The sequence below is a fragment of the Podarcis tiliguerta genome, assembly GCF_965153285.1.
Source record: "Podarcis tiliguerta genome assembly, chromosome: 4".
In the NCBI taxonomy this organism is placed as follows: Eukaryota; Metazoa; Chordata; class Lepidosauria; order Squamata; family Lacertidae; genus Podarcis; species Podarcis tiliguerta.
Genome location: NC_139537.1, coordinates 14,225,089 through 14,243,281, shown reverse-complemented (window position 1 = coordinate 14,243,281; position 18,193 = coordinate 14,225,089). Strand labels below are relative to the sequence as shown.

The window sequence follows — 18,193 nt, the reverse complement described above, 5'->3', positions numbered from 1 at the left end:
CTGGCCATATGACCTACATGACACTGGCTCCCTCGGCTTGAAAGTGAGATGAGCACCGCAACCCCACAGCCGCCTTTGACTGGACTGTCCAGGGGTCCTTTACCTTTCTACCAGTCAGCCAGAAAGCAGGAGCACAATCACTGATCTTCTCAGTGGCTGCTCCCAGACTTTGAAACTCCCTCCCTAGAGAAGTTATTGAATTGCTCCCTCCTTATTGTTCTTCCTGCAAGTGAATATTTTTCTGTTCCAACAGGATTTTGGGAACTGACTGCTTTCCATTAAAGGGCTGGTGCCGTGCCGGTTTTTAATTCGAATTACAGTGGTACCTCGGGTTAAGTACTTAATTTGTTCCGGAGGTCTGTTCTTAACCTGAAACTGTCCTTAACCTGAAGCACTTTAGCTAATGGGGCCTCCTGCTGCCGCCGCACCACCGGAGCACAATTTCTGTTCTCATCCTGAAGCAAAGTTCTTAACCTGAAGCACTATTTCTGGGTTAGCAGAGTCTGTAACCTGAAGCGTATGTAACCTGAAGTGTATGTAACCTGAGGTACCACTGTATTGGTATGTTTTGAACAGGTTTTATATATGCACACCATTTTAATTCCATCAATATGTAACTGTATTTTAATGATTGATTTTTCCATGTTTTTAGTGGTTCTTGAGTTTATATGTAAGCTGCCTTGAGTCCTGTCAGGGAAAAGGTGGCGTAAAAGTAAATAAATAAAGTTCAGGTAGGCTCATACAGGTACAATAAGGTGGTCTTAAGGAGGGATCTTTGTTTGGTCCCAAACAAAGAGGACTGACAGGCAGCCGACATTACCCTAACCAACTAAACCTTTCTTATTCAGTGCAGGTTCTGCGGCTCCATTTTCCTATTGACTCAGCATCACAAGATTATATTCTCCTCCCACCTTTTTGAAGAACTTCCTATGAAGCCTGGCCCAACGTTGTAAGGCACAGAGAGGTTTCCCTTCCAGCTGTCATCTGGCGGGGGTGGTCCTCCCATGTCCCTGTTGGAAAAAGATAACATTACAGTTGGCATCCATCTGAGAAAGAAGTAGGAACAATTGTGTGTTCCTCCTTACAAAAATTCCAAAACTGAAGTAACTTCTGGCATGTAGGCTTCCATAATATTTCCCCCCCAAGTCCCTCTTTTGGCGCTTCCATTTTGTAGCTGCGAAACCCCATAGGGTGATGATTGGCAAATAAAAACCGGAAGGCGAAAAGACTTCAGGCATAACCAAGCTTTCAAACTTGGTCGTGGGTTGTTTTGTCTTTCAGTCTGGAAGATCGCTTGCCAGCTGAGTTGCCACAGGGTGGAAGACCTTGTTTCCTAGAATGCCTTCGGCTAGAGATGGGTGATCCACTAGGAAGAACCACCTGCTACAGAAGGATCAAGAGAGAGGAGGAAAACCCAATCTTACCAGCGACCATAAGGAACACAAGAACTTAAGAGGAGACTTCCTGGATCGATACAAATCCCTATCCAGTCCAGAATCATGTTCTCACAGCGACTGACCAAATGTCTATGGGGAGTCTGCAAGCAGGACCTGAATCCACCCTATTTGTGATTTCCAGCCAGGGGTGTACGAATTGGGGGGCGGAGGGGGTGGTCCACCCCAGGCACTGCACTGGGGAGGGGTGACAAGATGGCCTGCTGCCTCGCTCCAGCTGTAGAGCGGTGGAGGGCATGCATGCAGTCAGTGTGAGCACCACTAGTGCTGCGCCACACGGTGTCCGTATGGGCTGCGGCTTGCGTACGGGCTGCCGCGCATGCGTCACCAGGTGGTTCGTCCTTCCCCGGGTGATGGAAAGGGTTCCTCTGCCACTGTTTCCAGCAACTGGTATTCAGAGACCTACTGCTTCCAACATGGATGTAAAACACAGTCAGCATGGGAAGTTGCCACAGGAAATTGTCTAACCCTCTTACAAAACCACCTAAGTTGGTGGCCATCGGTACTTCTTGGAGGAGTGAAAGGAGGCAGTTTTGGAGGCATGGGATGGTTCCACTGGACACTATTGCTTTTGGCACAGGGACACCATACAATAATAATAATTTATTATTTATACCCCACCCATCTGGCTGAGTTTCCCCAGCCACTCTGGGTGGCTTCCGCTGAGTGTTAAAACAATACAGCATTAAATATTAAAAACTTCCCTAAACAGAGCTGCCTTCAGATGCCTTTTAAAGATAAGATAGCTGCTTATTTCCTTCACATCTGAAGGGAGGGCGTTCCACAGGGCGGGTGCCACTACCGAGAAGGCCCTCTGTGTTATGACCCGAGAAACAAGACCTTAGGAACCTCCAACACAAATTACTACAATGTACTCCTTCTGGATCTCCCCTTGAAGATAGTTCCGAAGCCATAGAATACCAATGCAGAACAGTGCATCGTTTTCCCCTTATTACTTTTTGAAGGAAAATCTGGAATGCAAAAGTCTGTGATGCAGAAATGAGCAAGGCAAAAGAAAAAGAAAAAAAAACTGAAATGAAAAACTTTACGATTCCTGTATATATACAGTTTCCATATAAAGGAGGAGGAGAAAACGAAGAAAATAACATAGGATTACAGCACACCAAAATAAGCTATATGGTTGCACATTATCTGTTCCAGTACAATAATAACCACTGACCATTTTCCCAATGAAACTTTTACTTCGTTTTCCTGCCTTCTCTATATTTAATACTGTCAGTCATTTTCAACATAAATCCTGCTTTCACGGCCTATATCCTGCTCAATGGATCTCTGATTAACAGAGGGTACCTTTTGTCTGCACTTATGGCTGATTTCTTATCTATGTACAGCAGTTGGCCAGCGCAGCAATCATTTCTCCATCTCCACCCAATACTTCACTTTTAAGATTGCCAAACAAGATAACTATCAGAACAGGAGTTAATCAATATCCTTTCATTTTCTTGACATTGCTTCTTTTTTAAAGATATAAAAATAAAAATACCAGCACACTTCCTCAAAATAAGTACAAAGTCAGCTCTTACGCCTCAATATACCCAATATTTATCTTCAACTTCTGGAAATAGGTAGCTCATTCTTTAAGATAACAACTCAACAAGAGCACTGTAGAAGCCTTTTTCATGATAAAGACGTGGAATTTTGGAAGGGACCAGCCACCAAACTCATTTCCATGTCTCATCAGAACTCCTCCCTCCAAAATCCCACTTCCATTTATTTTATTAAGGGCTCTGTGTATTCTTCTGATTATGCCATAATTTTATACATTTCCTTAAGAAAATTCTGCTAGCACAGAATGGCGCATCACAGAATGGAGTTGGCTTCACAAAGAACATGTCTCACCAGTTTTAAAATATTTGCACTCCTTCCCTATTAACACCCAGACTCAAGCAACTTCCCCCTCTCTTTAATGGCTCGGGATCTTCATATCTAAGGGGAAAAACTTCTCTCTTTCACCTCCCTATATCCTCACACCATCAAATAAGGTCTTGATCCAAATTTAGTAGTGTTCCAATGTCAGAACTGCTAAGGCACAGAGTAGGGCCTTTACTGCTGTGGTGCCACTCAGATGTCGGGTTCTCCCTAAAAGGGATAAATTGCCCTCCCTGTTTATGCCCTTCTGTGCCATAAGCAACATCAGAACATAAAAAAGAGCCTTCTGGATAAGGTATTTTGCCCATCTAGTCCAATATCCTGTTTTCACAGCAACCAACCAAATGTTTGTATATAATATTTTTTAAAAAATTCTTTTTTACAATTTAAAGCACTCATTTTTACATCCTTAAAATATCAATGACTCCCCTTCTTCTCTTTCCTTGGTTCATTTTACATATCATAAATCATTGCCTATTTTAATAATAATAATAATAATAATAATAATAATAATAATAATAATAATTTATTTGTACCCCGCCCATCTGGCTGGGTTTCCCCAGCTACTCTGGGCGGCTTCCAACAAAGATGAAAAATACACTAAAATGTCACATATTAAAAACTTCCCTGAACAGGGCTGTTTCTGTTTCTTCTGTTTCTGTTTTTTACAGAAACTATACCATTCAGTATGCCATTATTACATCCATCAAAACTTATTTACACTGTTGAATTAATCTTAATGCGGCCGGCGTTTCCAGCTCTACACAGTTATTTCCCATATATTCAATAAACGTTTTCCAATCTTCTCTAAACGTATGTTCTTCTTGTTCTCTTATTCTATATGTTAAGTCTGCAAGCTGCGCATATTCTGTCAACTTAAGTTGCCATTCTTCTTTGGTTGGGACCTTGCTCATTTCCCATTTTGGGGCTAACAAAACATGGGCTGCAGTAGTGGCAAACATAAATAACGTTTTTTGACACCTGGGGATTTCAGTCTGAATTATCCCCAAAAGAAAGGACTCTGTTTTTTTGGGGGGGGGAGGGGAAGTACTTTTAAACATTTTTTTCAATTCATTATGGATCATTCCCCAGTACAGTCACACCTTGGATTACAGATGCTTCAATTTTCGGGTTACTTCCAGGTTTCGGTGGCTGCGCATGCGCAGAAGCGTGAAATTGCAACCCGCGCATGCGCAGACGCACAGATGTGGGTTGTGAACACTGCGGGTTGTGAACGTGAATCCCGTTTGGATCACGTTCGCAATCTGAGCGTCCACTGTACTCTTTAACCCTTTTACAAGTCTACCACATGTGAAAGAAGAAGAAGAGTTTGGATTTGATATCCCGCTTTATCACTACCTGGAGGAGTCTCAAAGCGGCTAACATTCTCCTTTCCCTTCCTCCCCCACAACAAGCACTCTATGAGGTGAGTGGGGCTGAGAGACTTCAGAGAAGTGTGACTGGCCCAAGGTCACCCAGCAGCTGCATGTGGAGGAGCAGGGAATCGAACCCGGTTCCCCAGATTACGAGACTACTGCTCTTAACCACTACACCACACTGGCTCTCGTTCCCTCAAACTCATTACATCTCCAGCACTTATCTGATTCAGCCCTATACGTATTAGCAAGCCTCCTCGGCGTTCAACACCATCTGTAAATCATTTTCAAGTAGTTCTCCTCCAAAGAGTAACATGCTGTGAACTTCAAATCGCTTTTCCAGAGTCCCCCCCTCCCAGAGGTTAAAATCTATATCATGACCTATATCTATTGCCCAGTGTGTCATTGAGGCTTTGACAAGCTCGTCTTTTACTTCCCACTAGCAGCCAACCAAATCTCTGTGGGAAGACTGCAAGCAAAAATCTTCCTAGTGCAATAATGTGGCTGAGAACCATGTAGACATACATTGACAAGATCACTCATGGCTCACTTGGTAGAGCATGGGACTCTTAACCTAGGGGGTTGTGGATTCAAGCCCCACATTTGGTGAAAGATTGCTGAATCCAAGGGGGTTGAACTAGATGATCTTCAGGTTCCTTCCAACTAGGATTCTATGGCAACATAACGTATCTATGGGGCCACCTCTCCTGGTATGCCCCGCAGAGGACCTTAAGGTCCATGAATAACCATAGTTTAGAGGTCCCGCGCCCTAAGGAAGTTAGACTATCCTCCACCAGGGCCAGGGCCTTTTCAGTGATGGCTCCGACCTGGTGGAATGCTCTGTCCCATGAGACTAGGGCCCTGCAGGATTTAACCTCCTACCGTCAGGCCTCTAAGACAGAGCTATTCCGCCTGGCCTTTAATTTGAATTCAGCCTGATCATTTATTTCCCTTCTCTTCCCTCCCCTTTTATGAAGATCACCCGCTCTGAGACCCCACAGCTAATTCTCCCCTGGCTTCCTCACTGGCCCAAGTAGGACCAATTCAGCCAGCTAGCCCTGGGGATTCTCTAATGCTTATTTCCCCTAAATTGATTTTTGAATTTTATTGTTATTCATGTTTTTAGACTGTATTTTATGCTGCTTTTATAATTAAGTGTTTTAAATTTGTTGCTAGCCGCCCTGAGCCTGGTTTTTGAACCGGGAAGGGCGGGGTATAAATAAAATATTATTATTATTATTATTATTATTATTATTATTATTATTATTATTAAACATAATCCAATGCATGTCTAAGTGAGAAAGAAATCCCACTGTGCTCAATGTGGTTTGCTTCCTAATAAGCAGGTTTAGCATTATAGCTTAAACTGGGGCAGGGGACTGGGAGTTACACAATGAACCACATACTTCAAGAACCCCAGACTTGCCACAATGATAATAAAGTTCACGATCCATTTAGGAAAAGAGGGGAATGTGTTCTTTGAAAATATATTTGAGAACTTCTTCATCTCCCAAGCTGCTAGGACAGCTCAGTCGGTAAAGCATGAGACTCTTCATCTTAAAATCATGACTCTTGGGGTCTACAATTCTATGATTCTATGACCTTTTTGTTCGCTATATTAAGCCCTGGTTTCCTCTCCCACCCCTTGACTTTTCTCTTTTTGGCTCAAGGTTTCTGCCTTTGTAAGACAAGGAAAAGTGGGGGAAGGCTGAAAAACATGTACCAGCACAGAGTGTTCTCTTAATGTGTTTTTTTTTTTAAAAAAAAGAATGATCTCTCTTATAACTAATTGTTCTAATACAAGGACTCTTTAAGTATAGTGCAGATAAGTCTCTTTTCCATCAGCTTCCTTGATGCTTGAAGTGAAATAGTTTTTTTGAAAGCCATTTCCCTGTTTTCTGTCCATCCTCCTCCCTCCCTATTAATTTCCCTATAATTTGTCATTATTTGTTGCCCCACATATCCTCAGACGGACTCCTCCAGCGTCAAGGAACAAGTCTCGGCCTGGGAACTGTAACCCCAGGTGGCTTTGTCAGTCACTGTGGGTAGACGCACAAGGCAACCTTTTGCTCAAAACTGGACATTTAGGATTTGAACTGGCATTACCTTCCTCAAGATTGACGTCTTGGAGCTAAGCCATGCTCTGGAAAGCTCAATGGCTCTGCTCTGAGCCCTTTCAAAAATAAACAAGCCACTTGGGTATATGTGGGTTCTACCTTGTTCAGTGACGAATGCAGGGCTTATCAGTAAATCGAGGGTGCTGGGTTTGTTTAACCGACTAGCCTGACCCTTTTTGTAGCGCTGGGGAAAGTGACAGTCTGTTGAAAAGGGAAAGCTTTGCTAGCCTGTATATTTATGCTTCACAGCACTGCAGATCTTACCCTTACACAGAAATCAGGCTCTGCAAGCAGACGAACAATCCCGTAATTGGCAAGGCAAGTACAGAAATCACAGTTGATCGAGTCAAGACAAAACACAGCCGTGCATTCGGGCAAACATCACATAGGAAAGGAGTTTGATACGTAGGTAAAGGTAAAGGACCCCTGGACGGTTAAGTCCAGTCAAAGGTGACTATGGGGTTGCGGCACTCATCTTGCTTTCAGGCCGAGGGAGCCGGTGTTTGCCCATAGACAGCTTTCCGGGTCATGTGGCCAGCATGACTAAACTGCTCTGGCACAACGGAACACTGTGACAGAAACCAGAGCACATGGAAGCGCCATTTACCTTCCCACCAAAGCAGTACCTATTTATCTACTTGCACTGGTGTGCTTTCGAATTGCTAGGTTGGCAGGAGCTGGGACAAAGCAATGGAAGCTCACTCCATTGCGGGATTCGAACCGCCGACCTTCCGATCGGCAAGCCCAAGAGGCTCAGTGGTTTATGTATCAGATATGTTTCACCACTGTGGAAGGGCAATAACTTTGCCTACCTGAAAGCAATATTATGGCGGGGGGGGGGGAGAAACAATTGTAAATAGACTGTACAGTCCTTTGCCATTTTTTATATAGGCTTTGGGAGTAAACACCAGTGGTGTTGCGCATCTGTTGGTCCCGGACTGGGTGGGAGCAAGGTGAATGAAACCCGCCATGCCGGCCCACAAGCTGATTGTCGAATCGACTAAACCTGTAAATGTTAACCACCAGGTGTGCTTACCTCAGCAACATCTCAGCATCATGGTAACCGATAGGGTGGACAGGAATGTTCAACTGGGCTGTCGCCTGGGCTTCATCGTAGCGGTAGGTGTACTCTGGGTCAAGGGGTGGAGTGGGGAAATATTGAAAATAATAATTACAACATTGCTCGCTTATTAATAAATTAAGTTTCCAACACAAGTATGCAGAAAGTCACCAGAAAGTTGCTTATGCAACAACGGTAAGTATAGATACATTAAACAAAAGCATAATTTTGGAGGGCCGTATTTCTTTTTTTAGGTGCAGGTAAGGATGAAAAAGTCCCACCAAGTTGCATAAAATTGTTCTGCTGGTTCTTTGCCTTCCACCACATGAATCCTGTGAGTTATCTTTTCAGCAGTTCCGAGGTTTCATAAGTTCTTATGCCACAATGATCAAGAGGCACATCATTTAAGTTCTTCCATTTTTTTGTGTGCAATAGAAAGTCTGGCAGCTACCAGAAACCATTAGCAGTTCCTTTGAAGAGAAATGTTTTGGAGTATCACCCCAGGTATTTAATTACAATATTGCTTAATTACGAAGGGCTTCAAACTCCTTGCCAGCCAAGTTAAAAGCAAGAAACCTTGCCTGCAGGTTTGTAATATAAAAGGAACCACTCATTGGCAGATGGTTTGGTACTGTCAATATTGTTTGCTTACTGTGCTCCAACTTCTCAAACCCCCCCTTCCCGCTGTGAAAGACATTTCCACTGCTTCTGCCTCTTTCTCAGAGCCCTTTAGAGTTTCAGTGGGTGCAGGCTTGGGCTTATCTTATCAAAGTGAGGTGGTCATGGGGAGCGCATGCGTTTTTGTTCCCACTAAAAATATTTCTCCAGCATTCTGCAGTCTAGCCTGTTCCTTGTGCTTCCTGATCTGCATAAAATGCCCCATAAGAAAAGATCTCCGTATTGAAGCTGGTGCATGATGGGAAAGGAAAAGGAGGGGCAACTGCTAGTACATCTGGTGGGCCACATCTTCCCCATCCTTCTAGAGAGCCCCGGCTTCCTCTCTCTCTCTCTCTCTCTCTCTCTCTAATTTTTATTAAATTTTCTGTTTTACAATTTAGAATACTCATTTAAACATCGTTAAAATATCAATGACTTCCCTTCTTCTCTTTCCATGGTTCATTTTGCATATCACAAACCCCTGCATATTTTGCATAAACTAAACCATTCAGCATCCCATTATTACACCCATCAAAGCTTATTTACACTGCTGAATTCATCTCGATGCTGCCAACGTTTCCAAGTGTACACAATTTCCCTCCATATAGTCAATAAACATTTTCCAACCTTCTCTAAACGCGCGTTCTTCTTGTTCTCTTATTCTATACGGCAAATCTGCAAGCTGCACATATTCTGTCAGCTTAAATTGCCATTCTTCTTTAGTTTGGACCGTGCTAATTTTCCATTTTGGGGCTAACGAAACATGGGCTGCAGTAGTGGCATACACAAATAAACTTTTCTGAGGAATGGGGAAAAAAATACATTCCCAGATTTTCCCGAGCAGAGGAAACACTGCTAATCCAGTTTAAATCTGGGATAAAGGTAAAGGGACCCCTGACCACTAGGTCCAGTTGTGACTGACTCTGGGGTTGTGGCGCTCATCTCGCTTTATTGGCCGAGGGAGCTGGCGTACAGCTTCCGGATCATGTGGCCAGCATGACTAAGCCACTTCTGGCGAAACCAGAGCAGTGCACGGAAACAGCGTTTACCTTCCCACTGGAGTGGTACCTGTTTATCTACTTGCACTTTGACGTGCTTTCGAACTGCTAGGTGGGCAGGAGCAGGGACTGAGCAACGGGAGCTCACCCCATTGTTGGGATTCGAACCGCCGGCCTTCTGATTGGCAAGTCCTAGGCTCTGTGGTTTAACCCACGGCGCCACCCGTGTCCCTAAATCTGGGATACAGAACTGCGATTATAATCCGCAATCTCCACTATCCTTTCAAACATATATCACCTTATGGCATTGTCTTGCCATTTTCCCCAATCCCCGGTTAACCACATTTCAGAATGTATCCCTCTAATGCAATGGGGGAATGCAAAATAAAGCAGTGTGATTTTCAGTCTCATTCACCTTTGGCGGGATACCCTGGCGTGAGGGGGTCCCCAGCACCATCCAGAATCAGGACATTCCCACGCTGAGCTCCACCTTCAGGAAGATTCCACCCTGCTGGGTAAGGCTCTACTCCAGGGGCACAAGAGTCAGCTGGGTCAGAGTATAAAATGACCCCTTTGGCTCCAGCAGCAGCAGCATTCTTCACCTGGTGGGGTGAATCACATTGATGCTGCTGTTAGTTTGTTCCTTCGTGCAAAGGTGAGAGGCTGCCTCCATATGGCACAGCCTGGTAGTTGCCAGAGATGGCCAAGTCTTTATCTGTGGACACAGCCAGACACCATAGCAGCCAATGGGGACATTCCCACCCCACCCCCCAGCTTGCGTATGACATTCCCTAATATGCTGCCTTCAAAGCTTGATGGTGTCAGCAGTCTATAGGGATGGATGAATCTATTGCTTCCAATTTATCCCAGGTTCCAGTCTTATGTTGGTTCTCTACTGTTCTGGATCAGTTTGTTTCTTTTTTTTAAAAAAAAGCTCATGAAAATTCATCAACATGTTAGGGCTTTTTTTTGCAAGCAATTTACCTTAAAACTATGCAGTTCATGCTATTTTTTAAAATATATTTTCATATGTTTTTATGCACACATTCCCCCTCCCCAATATAACATTTTTGTACACATTATTTGGTTGGAGAACTGCATCACAAAATTCAGACCACTGCGTTTCATTTTTGCATACAGTGCAAAGCAGGTAGGTTTGCATTGAAATCCTAACCTAATGGGATTTCTATCCCATCCCCACCAGATCCCAGTGCTCAAATAAGATTCCACTGCTGAACCACTTGCAGTGCCAGATTTATGCATAACCTAAACAAGCTATAGCTTAAGGCTGCACTCTCTTGGGAGCCACAAAAAAATTGAAAGGAAAAGAACCTGGATGTACATTTCCAAAATACAAGATAAAAAACAAATAAAATAAAACCTACATACAGCAACAGTGTTTTGTGTTGTGTAGACTCCTATGATGTAAGTAATGGGCCCCGCCTGCTAGCCTGCTCCCTAAAATATCACTGGTTTGCTCATATATACAGTGGTACCTTGGTTCTCAGACTTAATCCATTTTGGAAGTCCGTTCCAAAACCAAAGCGTTCCAAAACCAAGCCGCACTTTCCCATAGAAAGTAATGCAAAACAGATTAATCCATTCCAGATTAATTTCAGTTCAACAATTACTTTGATAAAATACATATTTTGTTATGTGCAAATGGCTTTAGATACCTATTAGGTCCATAAGTTACCATATAGCACACATCCAACACAAAAAATAGCGACAATTTGTGGTTGACAAAGGACAGCTGGACATATCAAGGGCCCCATTACCTTCAGTAGGTTAGGGCCTCATCAAACCTAAATCCAGCCCTGGACTCTGGTGGAGAGGCAGGTGGAGAGTTGGATTCTTGCTGTTCGCTTCGGCCAACAAAATGTATTGGACCAGCTCTCCAGAACTTCTGCCAACCAGGACCGAAGGCGTAAGGAAATCATGAGCTACAACACTAAAGAAGCAATTCTATGTGTGAGATGTCGGCGTAAGTTAGGCTGGTGTAAAATTACAGCACATCCAAACCCTGTTCAGCAGCAGGTTGCTGCTCTGCCAAAGCCTGGCAGTCAGAAAACAAGCTTTTTAAATTAGTATTCTGTGCTGAGTTGCCAGGATACAGCCTCAGCCCCTGCCCTCGCTGGTCCCATCCACATAGCTCCGCCAGAACACCTCTTTTTGGGGACTGACCCTGGCCTTTGTTCAGCGAGCTTTGGCTTAGCTGTCTGAGCCCTGGCTGAGCCGGGATCAGCAAGCTACACCGGCGTGTCATTGGTTGTACTGAGGTTGGAGACTTAATGCTGGCAGAGCCAGGAATCAGCTGTCTGAGCTGGAAATCGGCTGCATCCTAAACTATTTATCATGGGGAATCAGGACATAGGATTGCCCCCTAAACCTAGAGTCCCCAATGTGTTACTGGTGGGCACCATAGCATCCTTGCTGCCTCCAAAGGTTCCCTTGCCCTCTAATTTTTTATCTTAAACATTAATGTTTGGGAGGTTTGTTGCTTGTTGTGAGAATGCTTTGTGGGTTCTGTTTCTGTTCAAAGGGGTGCAAGGTTTTTGTTGTACAGGGGTACCTTGGTTCCCGAACGGCTCAGCTGCAGAACAAATCGGCTCCTGAACGCCGCAAACCCGGAAGTAGCTGTTCCAGTAAGCGAATGTTTTTCAGAAGCCAAACGTCCGACACAGCTTCCGCTTGAGTGCAGGAAGCTCCTGCAGCCAATCAGAAGCTGTGCCTTGGTTTTCAAATGGTTTCAGAAGTCAAACAGACTCCCGGAATGGATTGCGTTTGAGAAGCAAGGTACCACTGTACTTGTTCTACTGGTTTTGAAGTGTGTGCATTTTGAGAACTGCCCATTTTCCTTCTGTGAAGTGGGTATGTTTGGGGGGGGGCATGATCAAAGTGCCCCCAGGCCCTCCTCTATGCTGAGATCCCTCCTTCACTGTTGTTATGTTCACCTGAAAAAATATCCAAATATCACACATCAGTATTAAGTTACTCTCCGTAAGTTTCTGCCTTGGTAGTTGTTGTTTTAACACTATAAAAGCAGCTCTCACATTTGGGCAAATTCCGTCTGTGCGTCAAAGCATCCCCTACACACTGAGATGGGATATAATCATTATTACCTTGTTTCCTCTGAAGATTTTCCCATATCTGACAATGACAATTTTCCCAGAGCAATTAATTCCGAGCTCTCGTTCTAACCTTTGGAAATCTTCTATGCTCCCATAGTTCACGTAAACCAGATCTCCCTGGGGTATAAGAACACCAGAATGTAAGAAGAGCCTGCTCGATAGAAGAAGTTTAGTGCTGAATTCTGTATTACTTGCACAGATCAGAAGGACAGCGGTTCAAATCCCCGCAATGGAGTGAGCTCCTGTTGCTCTGTCCCAGCTTCTGCCCACTTAGCAGTTCGAAAGCACACCGGCTCAAGTAGATAAATAGGTACCACTGTGGCAGGAAGGTAAACAGCGTTTCTGTGCGCTCTGGCACTCACACAGTGTCCCATTGTGCCAGAAGTGGTTTAGTCCTGCTGGCCACATGACCTGGAAAGCTGTCTGTGGACAAATGCTGGCTTGCTCAGCCTCAAAAACAAGATGAGTGCCACAGCCCCATAGTCACATTTCTCCAGGAGTCCTTTACTTTACCTTACCTTTACTTGCACAGAACACAGATACGAGCACTAAGTTTGCATTAAGATATATTCTGCTATAATTACGGAAGTGGTTTTTGTGGCATCTGAAAGCTCAAATGCAGAGAATAGCAGAAAACAACGGAGGGAAAATAGAATATGCTTCTGTGTGAATGCACCCAATATGATGGCACTGGAGAAGCAGCAGAATACAAACTAGAGCAGAATAAATCTACCAACAATGTGCTATTCTTGGGTCAAGATCAAGGGTTCATCCACGGCAGTTTGCCCTGCCACTTCCCCTGGGAAAACCTGTGGTTTAGCACCGAATCGGATAAACAGCAGTCGGGTTTCCCCAAATTGCTGTTTGCTCTGTATAATGCTAAAACATCAGTTTGTGGTGCCCAGAGTCTTTCAGCCAACAGCAGTCCCCCCAATATCAGCTGTATGCCTTTGCAGTTCTGGGGGGCTGCTTCTTCCTAGGGAGCGCCCAAAGAACCCTCATATTTTTTTCAAAAATATCTTTCTCTGAAGAGGGACAGATCTACACCCATGGTTTTTAACGTTAAGGAAGGGTTAAGGCAGGGTTTTGATAATGTAGATGGCTCATGCCATCCTACTTTTTATGTTCATAATGCTTTATCACCTTGCCTTTTTTATCGCTTAGTTTTTAATAGTTTTATGCTGCTATATTGGTCTTATGCTTCTATATATGTCCCTATGTAATGTTCCACTGCATTCATACTCTTCCTCCTCTTCTGTTAGGAGCTGATTTCCCTGTGACTCCATTCCCCAATCTTCCGATTCAGACCAGCCCCTGACACACAGGTTAGGAGGACCACATGTGGCTCCCGAGGTCTCTCTATCTGGCCCCTGAATCTTCCCCAGACCACACCCCTTGCTGGCTTGGATGCACACACCCCTTGAGAGTATCTGCCTACTTGGAATATGTCCTTAAGATCTGACCATGCCTCTTGCTTGTCTGGGTGGAGGGCAGAGTGTGTGTATGTGTGGAAACTAGCTTACTGCTGCACTAAAGTAAAACATTTGCATCGGATGCTCCGCCTACTCTTGCCTCTGGCCCCGCCCACCTCTGGTACGTGGTCCCCAGAAGGTTGCACACAAGGGAAAGAGACACTGGATCTGAAAAGTGATCACCACTCCTGATCCAGAGAGAGAGGGTCATTCGCATAACCAAAGGGCACATTCACACAACCCGTTACCCCACATCAGTCCTTACCTCTGGCATGCCCTGAGCAGAGAAAGCACTGTAGGGTGGAACAACATCTTCAATGTGTGTATACCCCGGAGGGAGAGGCTCAGATAATGAGGTGTTGAAAATCTGGGCAGTTAAGAGGGAGCAGAGGAGGAGGCAGAATATTAAGGTCAGGTTTAGACTAATTTAATAAAATCCCTCCCCACCCCCGTATTAATATTTTAATTGCAAAGGTTTCGAATATAAAGAAATAAAGTGATGCATGAGGGAAAAGAAAAGAAAAAAGAAAAAGGCTCAAAAAATGTAGAAAGTAAGTGATAAGGAATGGAAAATCATCAGAGGTGTTAACGGAAATTGTATAAGATGTGTATGACTGTTGGAACTGCTATGTTAAAAAATCAATAAAAATGTATATATAAAAACAAAACAAAAACAAAAACATATAGAAAGAAGCAGTATGCTAATATATGGCAAGCACCCTAGCCCATACATTCTTGTATGAAATTGATATTCTTATCCTAAGACATATGTAAATATTAACAGCCTACTACATTTCGTAGCTCATTCCAAATATTGCCATATTGATCCAAGTCTAGGTCTGTAAGCAGTCCGTTCATAGGTTGCGAGCATTATCATGTTGTCAGTCCATTTGTTAAATTTCATAGAATTGTGGAGTTGGAAAGGATCCAAAGGGTTTCCCTTCTGGTCCAACCGTCTGCAATGCAGGAATCGCAGTTAACGTCCTGCATTGCATTCATGTTAGGGCTGCAGGTGGCATCTATGACCAGGCCCCAAAATCAACTTGGGGTATCACAACTGTAAGCAAACAACCTAGCAGAATGAGAGGAGATGTTGCTAAAAGCTTGAGAAAAGAAAATGTGGTCCGTCCCTCCCTCCACAATGCACACAGAAAGTAGGCACTGGGCACATATATCTGAGGAAAGGCTTGGATTCTGTGACAAAGAAGGCTCTGTCTGGAGAGATGTGCCTGTCTTCCTCATTATTAACATTCAGAAGGAATGGAAAAACAGTTCTATTCACCCAGGCTGAAAGACCCTGGCATCCTTGAAATTATTACCTGTGAGGGTATGTGACTGAAATTAAAAGCTATAAGGTATGTTTTCATTTTATTCTATTCGCTTTGTTCCACTGCTGGTGTGAACTCCTTTTGGGGGAAGGTGGGAAAGCCATTTAAGAAGAGTTTGGATTTGATATCCCGCCTTTCACTCCCCTTCAGGAGTCTCAAAGCGACTAACCATCTCCTTTCCCTTCCTCCCTCACAACAAACACTCTGCAAGGTGAGTGAGGCTGAGAGACTTCAGAGAACTGTGACTAGTCAGCATTTCCCAACTTTGGGCCTCCAGCTGTTTTTGGACTACAACTCCCATAATCCTCAGCTAGCAAGACCAGTGGTCAGGGATGATGGGAATTGTAGTTTGAAAACAGCTGGAGGCCCAAGGTTGGGAAACACTGGACTAGCTTAAGGTTACCCAACAGCTGCATGTGGAGGAGCGGGGAATCGAACCCGGTTCACCAGATTACGAGTCCACCGCTCTTAACCACTACACCACACTGGCATTTAAGGAATCGTCACCTCAAAGTGTGGGCAGGTTCACCTGGAGAAAAGACCTCTTCCATGTGTTTTGCTCTTTTCAAAGCTCAGCAGAATTTACCTCTCATAACTGCATCGTTATCTGTTAAACGGAATGTTCTGAAAGGGACAGGGATGGTTGACTTAAAAAAAAGCTAAAGCCAGATGGGGAAATCCATTTTCTCTCCCTCTCCCCTTTACCTCGTGCCCTTGGTCATCCACAATTGAGATGTAGTTGGGATTTGTTTCATTTGGGTAGGACAGCAGAACGTCGTAGGCAGCCAGTTGAACCGAATCCAGGCCAAATTCCTTCCACTGGGCCTGTATTTCTTTGGCAAGGCGCAGGTTCTCTGGTGTGCCTGCCAAGTGAGGCAGCCGAGTGAAATTGCTGGAAAAGAGGAGAAGGGTATAATGAATGAAATCACATTTATTTTATTTATTTTCATTGGGCTTGCTGCTGTTGTTGGACGTCGGTCCTCGCTGTGCAAGTTGCACAAATCGCAGCCGGGTGACCATCTTGACCAAAGGCGGGTCACTGACAGGAGCGAGCCAGCAGCAAATCGCACCAATCAAGCAGGAGTTAACTCTTTATTAGCAAAACAGGATGTCTACAAGAGTGTCAGGCCTAATGAGCGCAGAAACTGAGGTCTTGCACCATGGATGTAGCCAGGATTTTTGTTGGGGGGGGGGCAGGACTTTGTTAGGGGGGCAAAACTGACGTGACTGGTCAGTTAGTTAAGTATTCATAATATATATATATATATATATTCTGTTTTGCAATTTAGAATATTCATTTAAACCAATAACTTCCCTTCTTCTCTTTCTATGGTTCACTTTGTATAACATAAATCCCTGCATATTTTACATAAACTAAACCACTCAGTATTCCATTATTACATCCATCAAACTTATTTACACTGTTGAATATATCTTAATGCTGCCAACGTTTTCAAGTGTACACAATCTCCCCCCATATATTCAATAAACATTTTCCAATCTTCTCCTTGTATGTTCTCCTTGTTCTCTTATTCTATATGTTAGGTCCGCAAGCTGCACATATTCCATCAGTTTAAGTTGCCATTCTTTTTTAGTTGGGATCGTCTATTGTTTTACTTGATCTGGGGGGGGGGGGCAGTTGCCCCCTTGCCCCCCCCCCTTTGGCTATGCCCATGTCTTGCTCTCATGAATCAGGTATGTCTCCTCCTCTCCAGCTCCCCCCCCCCCCAGCAATCAGAGACTGCACCTGTGTGTCTCTCTTTGCTTCTCCCGCTTCATGCCTCTCCTGGTTCTGGGAGACCAAACAGGAAGAGAGCTTCTTGCAGCCAGATGCGGAGACACCAAGGCTTCTTCACAAGCCTGACCCATCTCTGCCTCTCACCATCCCTCCTCTCCTGCATCAGCTTCTGCCCAGATTCTGGACACTCCTCAATCCCTAGGCCCTGTTACCTCTTCAGTCACTCAGCTCGCACCATCACTATTTCTGGTTCTTTGTTTAAGGCAGCCTTTCCCAACCTGGTGCCCTCTGGCTGATTCAAACTACTGCACATTTCCCATCTCTCTCAGCCCTGCTACCGTGCTGGCTGGGGCGGAGGAAAGATTTGATTAAGCAAATTGTTATTTATTTTTCTCTTGCAGATTTCTCAACTGCTTTGCGGCGAAGGAGAAGGAGAAGACGATGAAGAAGAAGAAGAAGAAGAAGAAGCTACCAACTCAGCATACAAGAAGTTTAAGATAAGACAAAATACACAGGATGCACTTCCAGACTATTACCAGCTCAGCACTAACTCCATCTCCACCTTGTGGGCTCCACCTTGATTGTTTTTAGTGTTGCCCGTGGGCCTTTGATGGCATGGGGTTACCTCGTCTTGAGAATGTTCTGAAATGTACCCCAAGTGTGTTGGTTGGTTTGGCCAGTTGGCATGCTTGCTAAAGCCCTAAACGGCCTCGGCCCAGTATACCTAAAGGAGCATCTCCACTCCCATTGTTCAGCCCGGACGCTGAGGTCCAGCTCTGAGGGGCTTCTGGTGGTTCCCTCACTGCAAGGTTGCAGGGAACCAGGCAAAGGGCCTTCTCAGTAGTGGCTCCTGCCCTGTGGAACACCCTCCCACCAGATGTCAAAGAAATAAACAACTATCTGACTTTTAGAAGACATCTGAAGGCAGCCCTGTTAAGGGAAGCTTTTAGTATTTGATGAATTCTTGTATTT

The 18,193-nt window shown here is 44.4% G+C and overlaps 1 protein-coding gene and 1 long non-coding RNA gene across 4 annotated transcripts in view; both read right to left on the bottom strand.

The window, feature by feature from the left end:
* LOC310675898 overlaps window positions 1-18,193 on the bottom strand; it is a 195,121-nt gene that overhangs the window by 114,835 nt on the left and 62,093 nt on the right. The window lies entirely within an intron of this gene.
* LOC310675550 (glutamate carboxypeptidase 2-like) overlaps window positions 1-18,193 on the bottom strand; it is a 42,953-nt gene that overhangs the window by 19,866 nt on the left and 4,894 nt on the right. For all 3 annotated transcript variants that reach the window (XM_083436382.1, XM_083436384.1, XM_083436383.1), the window contains exons 3-8: window positions 16,189-16,375; window positions 14,421-14,522; window positions 12,675-12,800; window positions 9,968-10,154; window positions 7,874-7,967; window positions 912-1,010 (exon numbers count right to left, since the gene is read on the bottom strand). In XM_083436382.1, coding sequence (XP_083292508.1) covers window positions 912-1,010; window positions 7,874-7,967; window positions 9,968-10,154; window positions 12,675-12,800; window positions 14,421-14,522; window positions 16,189-16,375 — 795 coding nt within the window. The remainder of the gene's footprint in view (window positions 1-911; window positions 1,011-7,873; window positions 7,968-9,967; window positions 10,155-12,674; window positions 12,801-14,420; window positions 14,523-16,188; window positions 16,376-18,193) is intronic.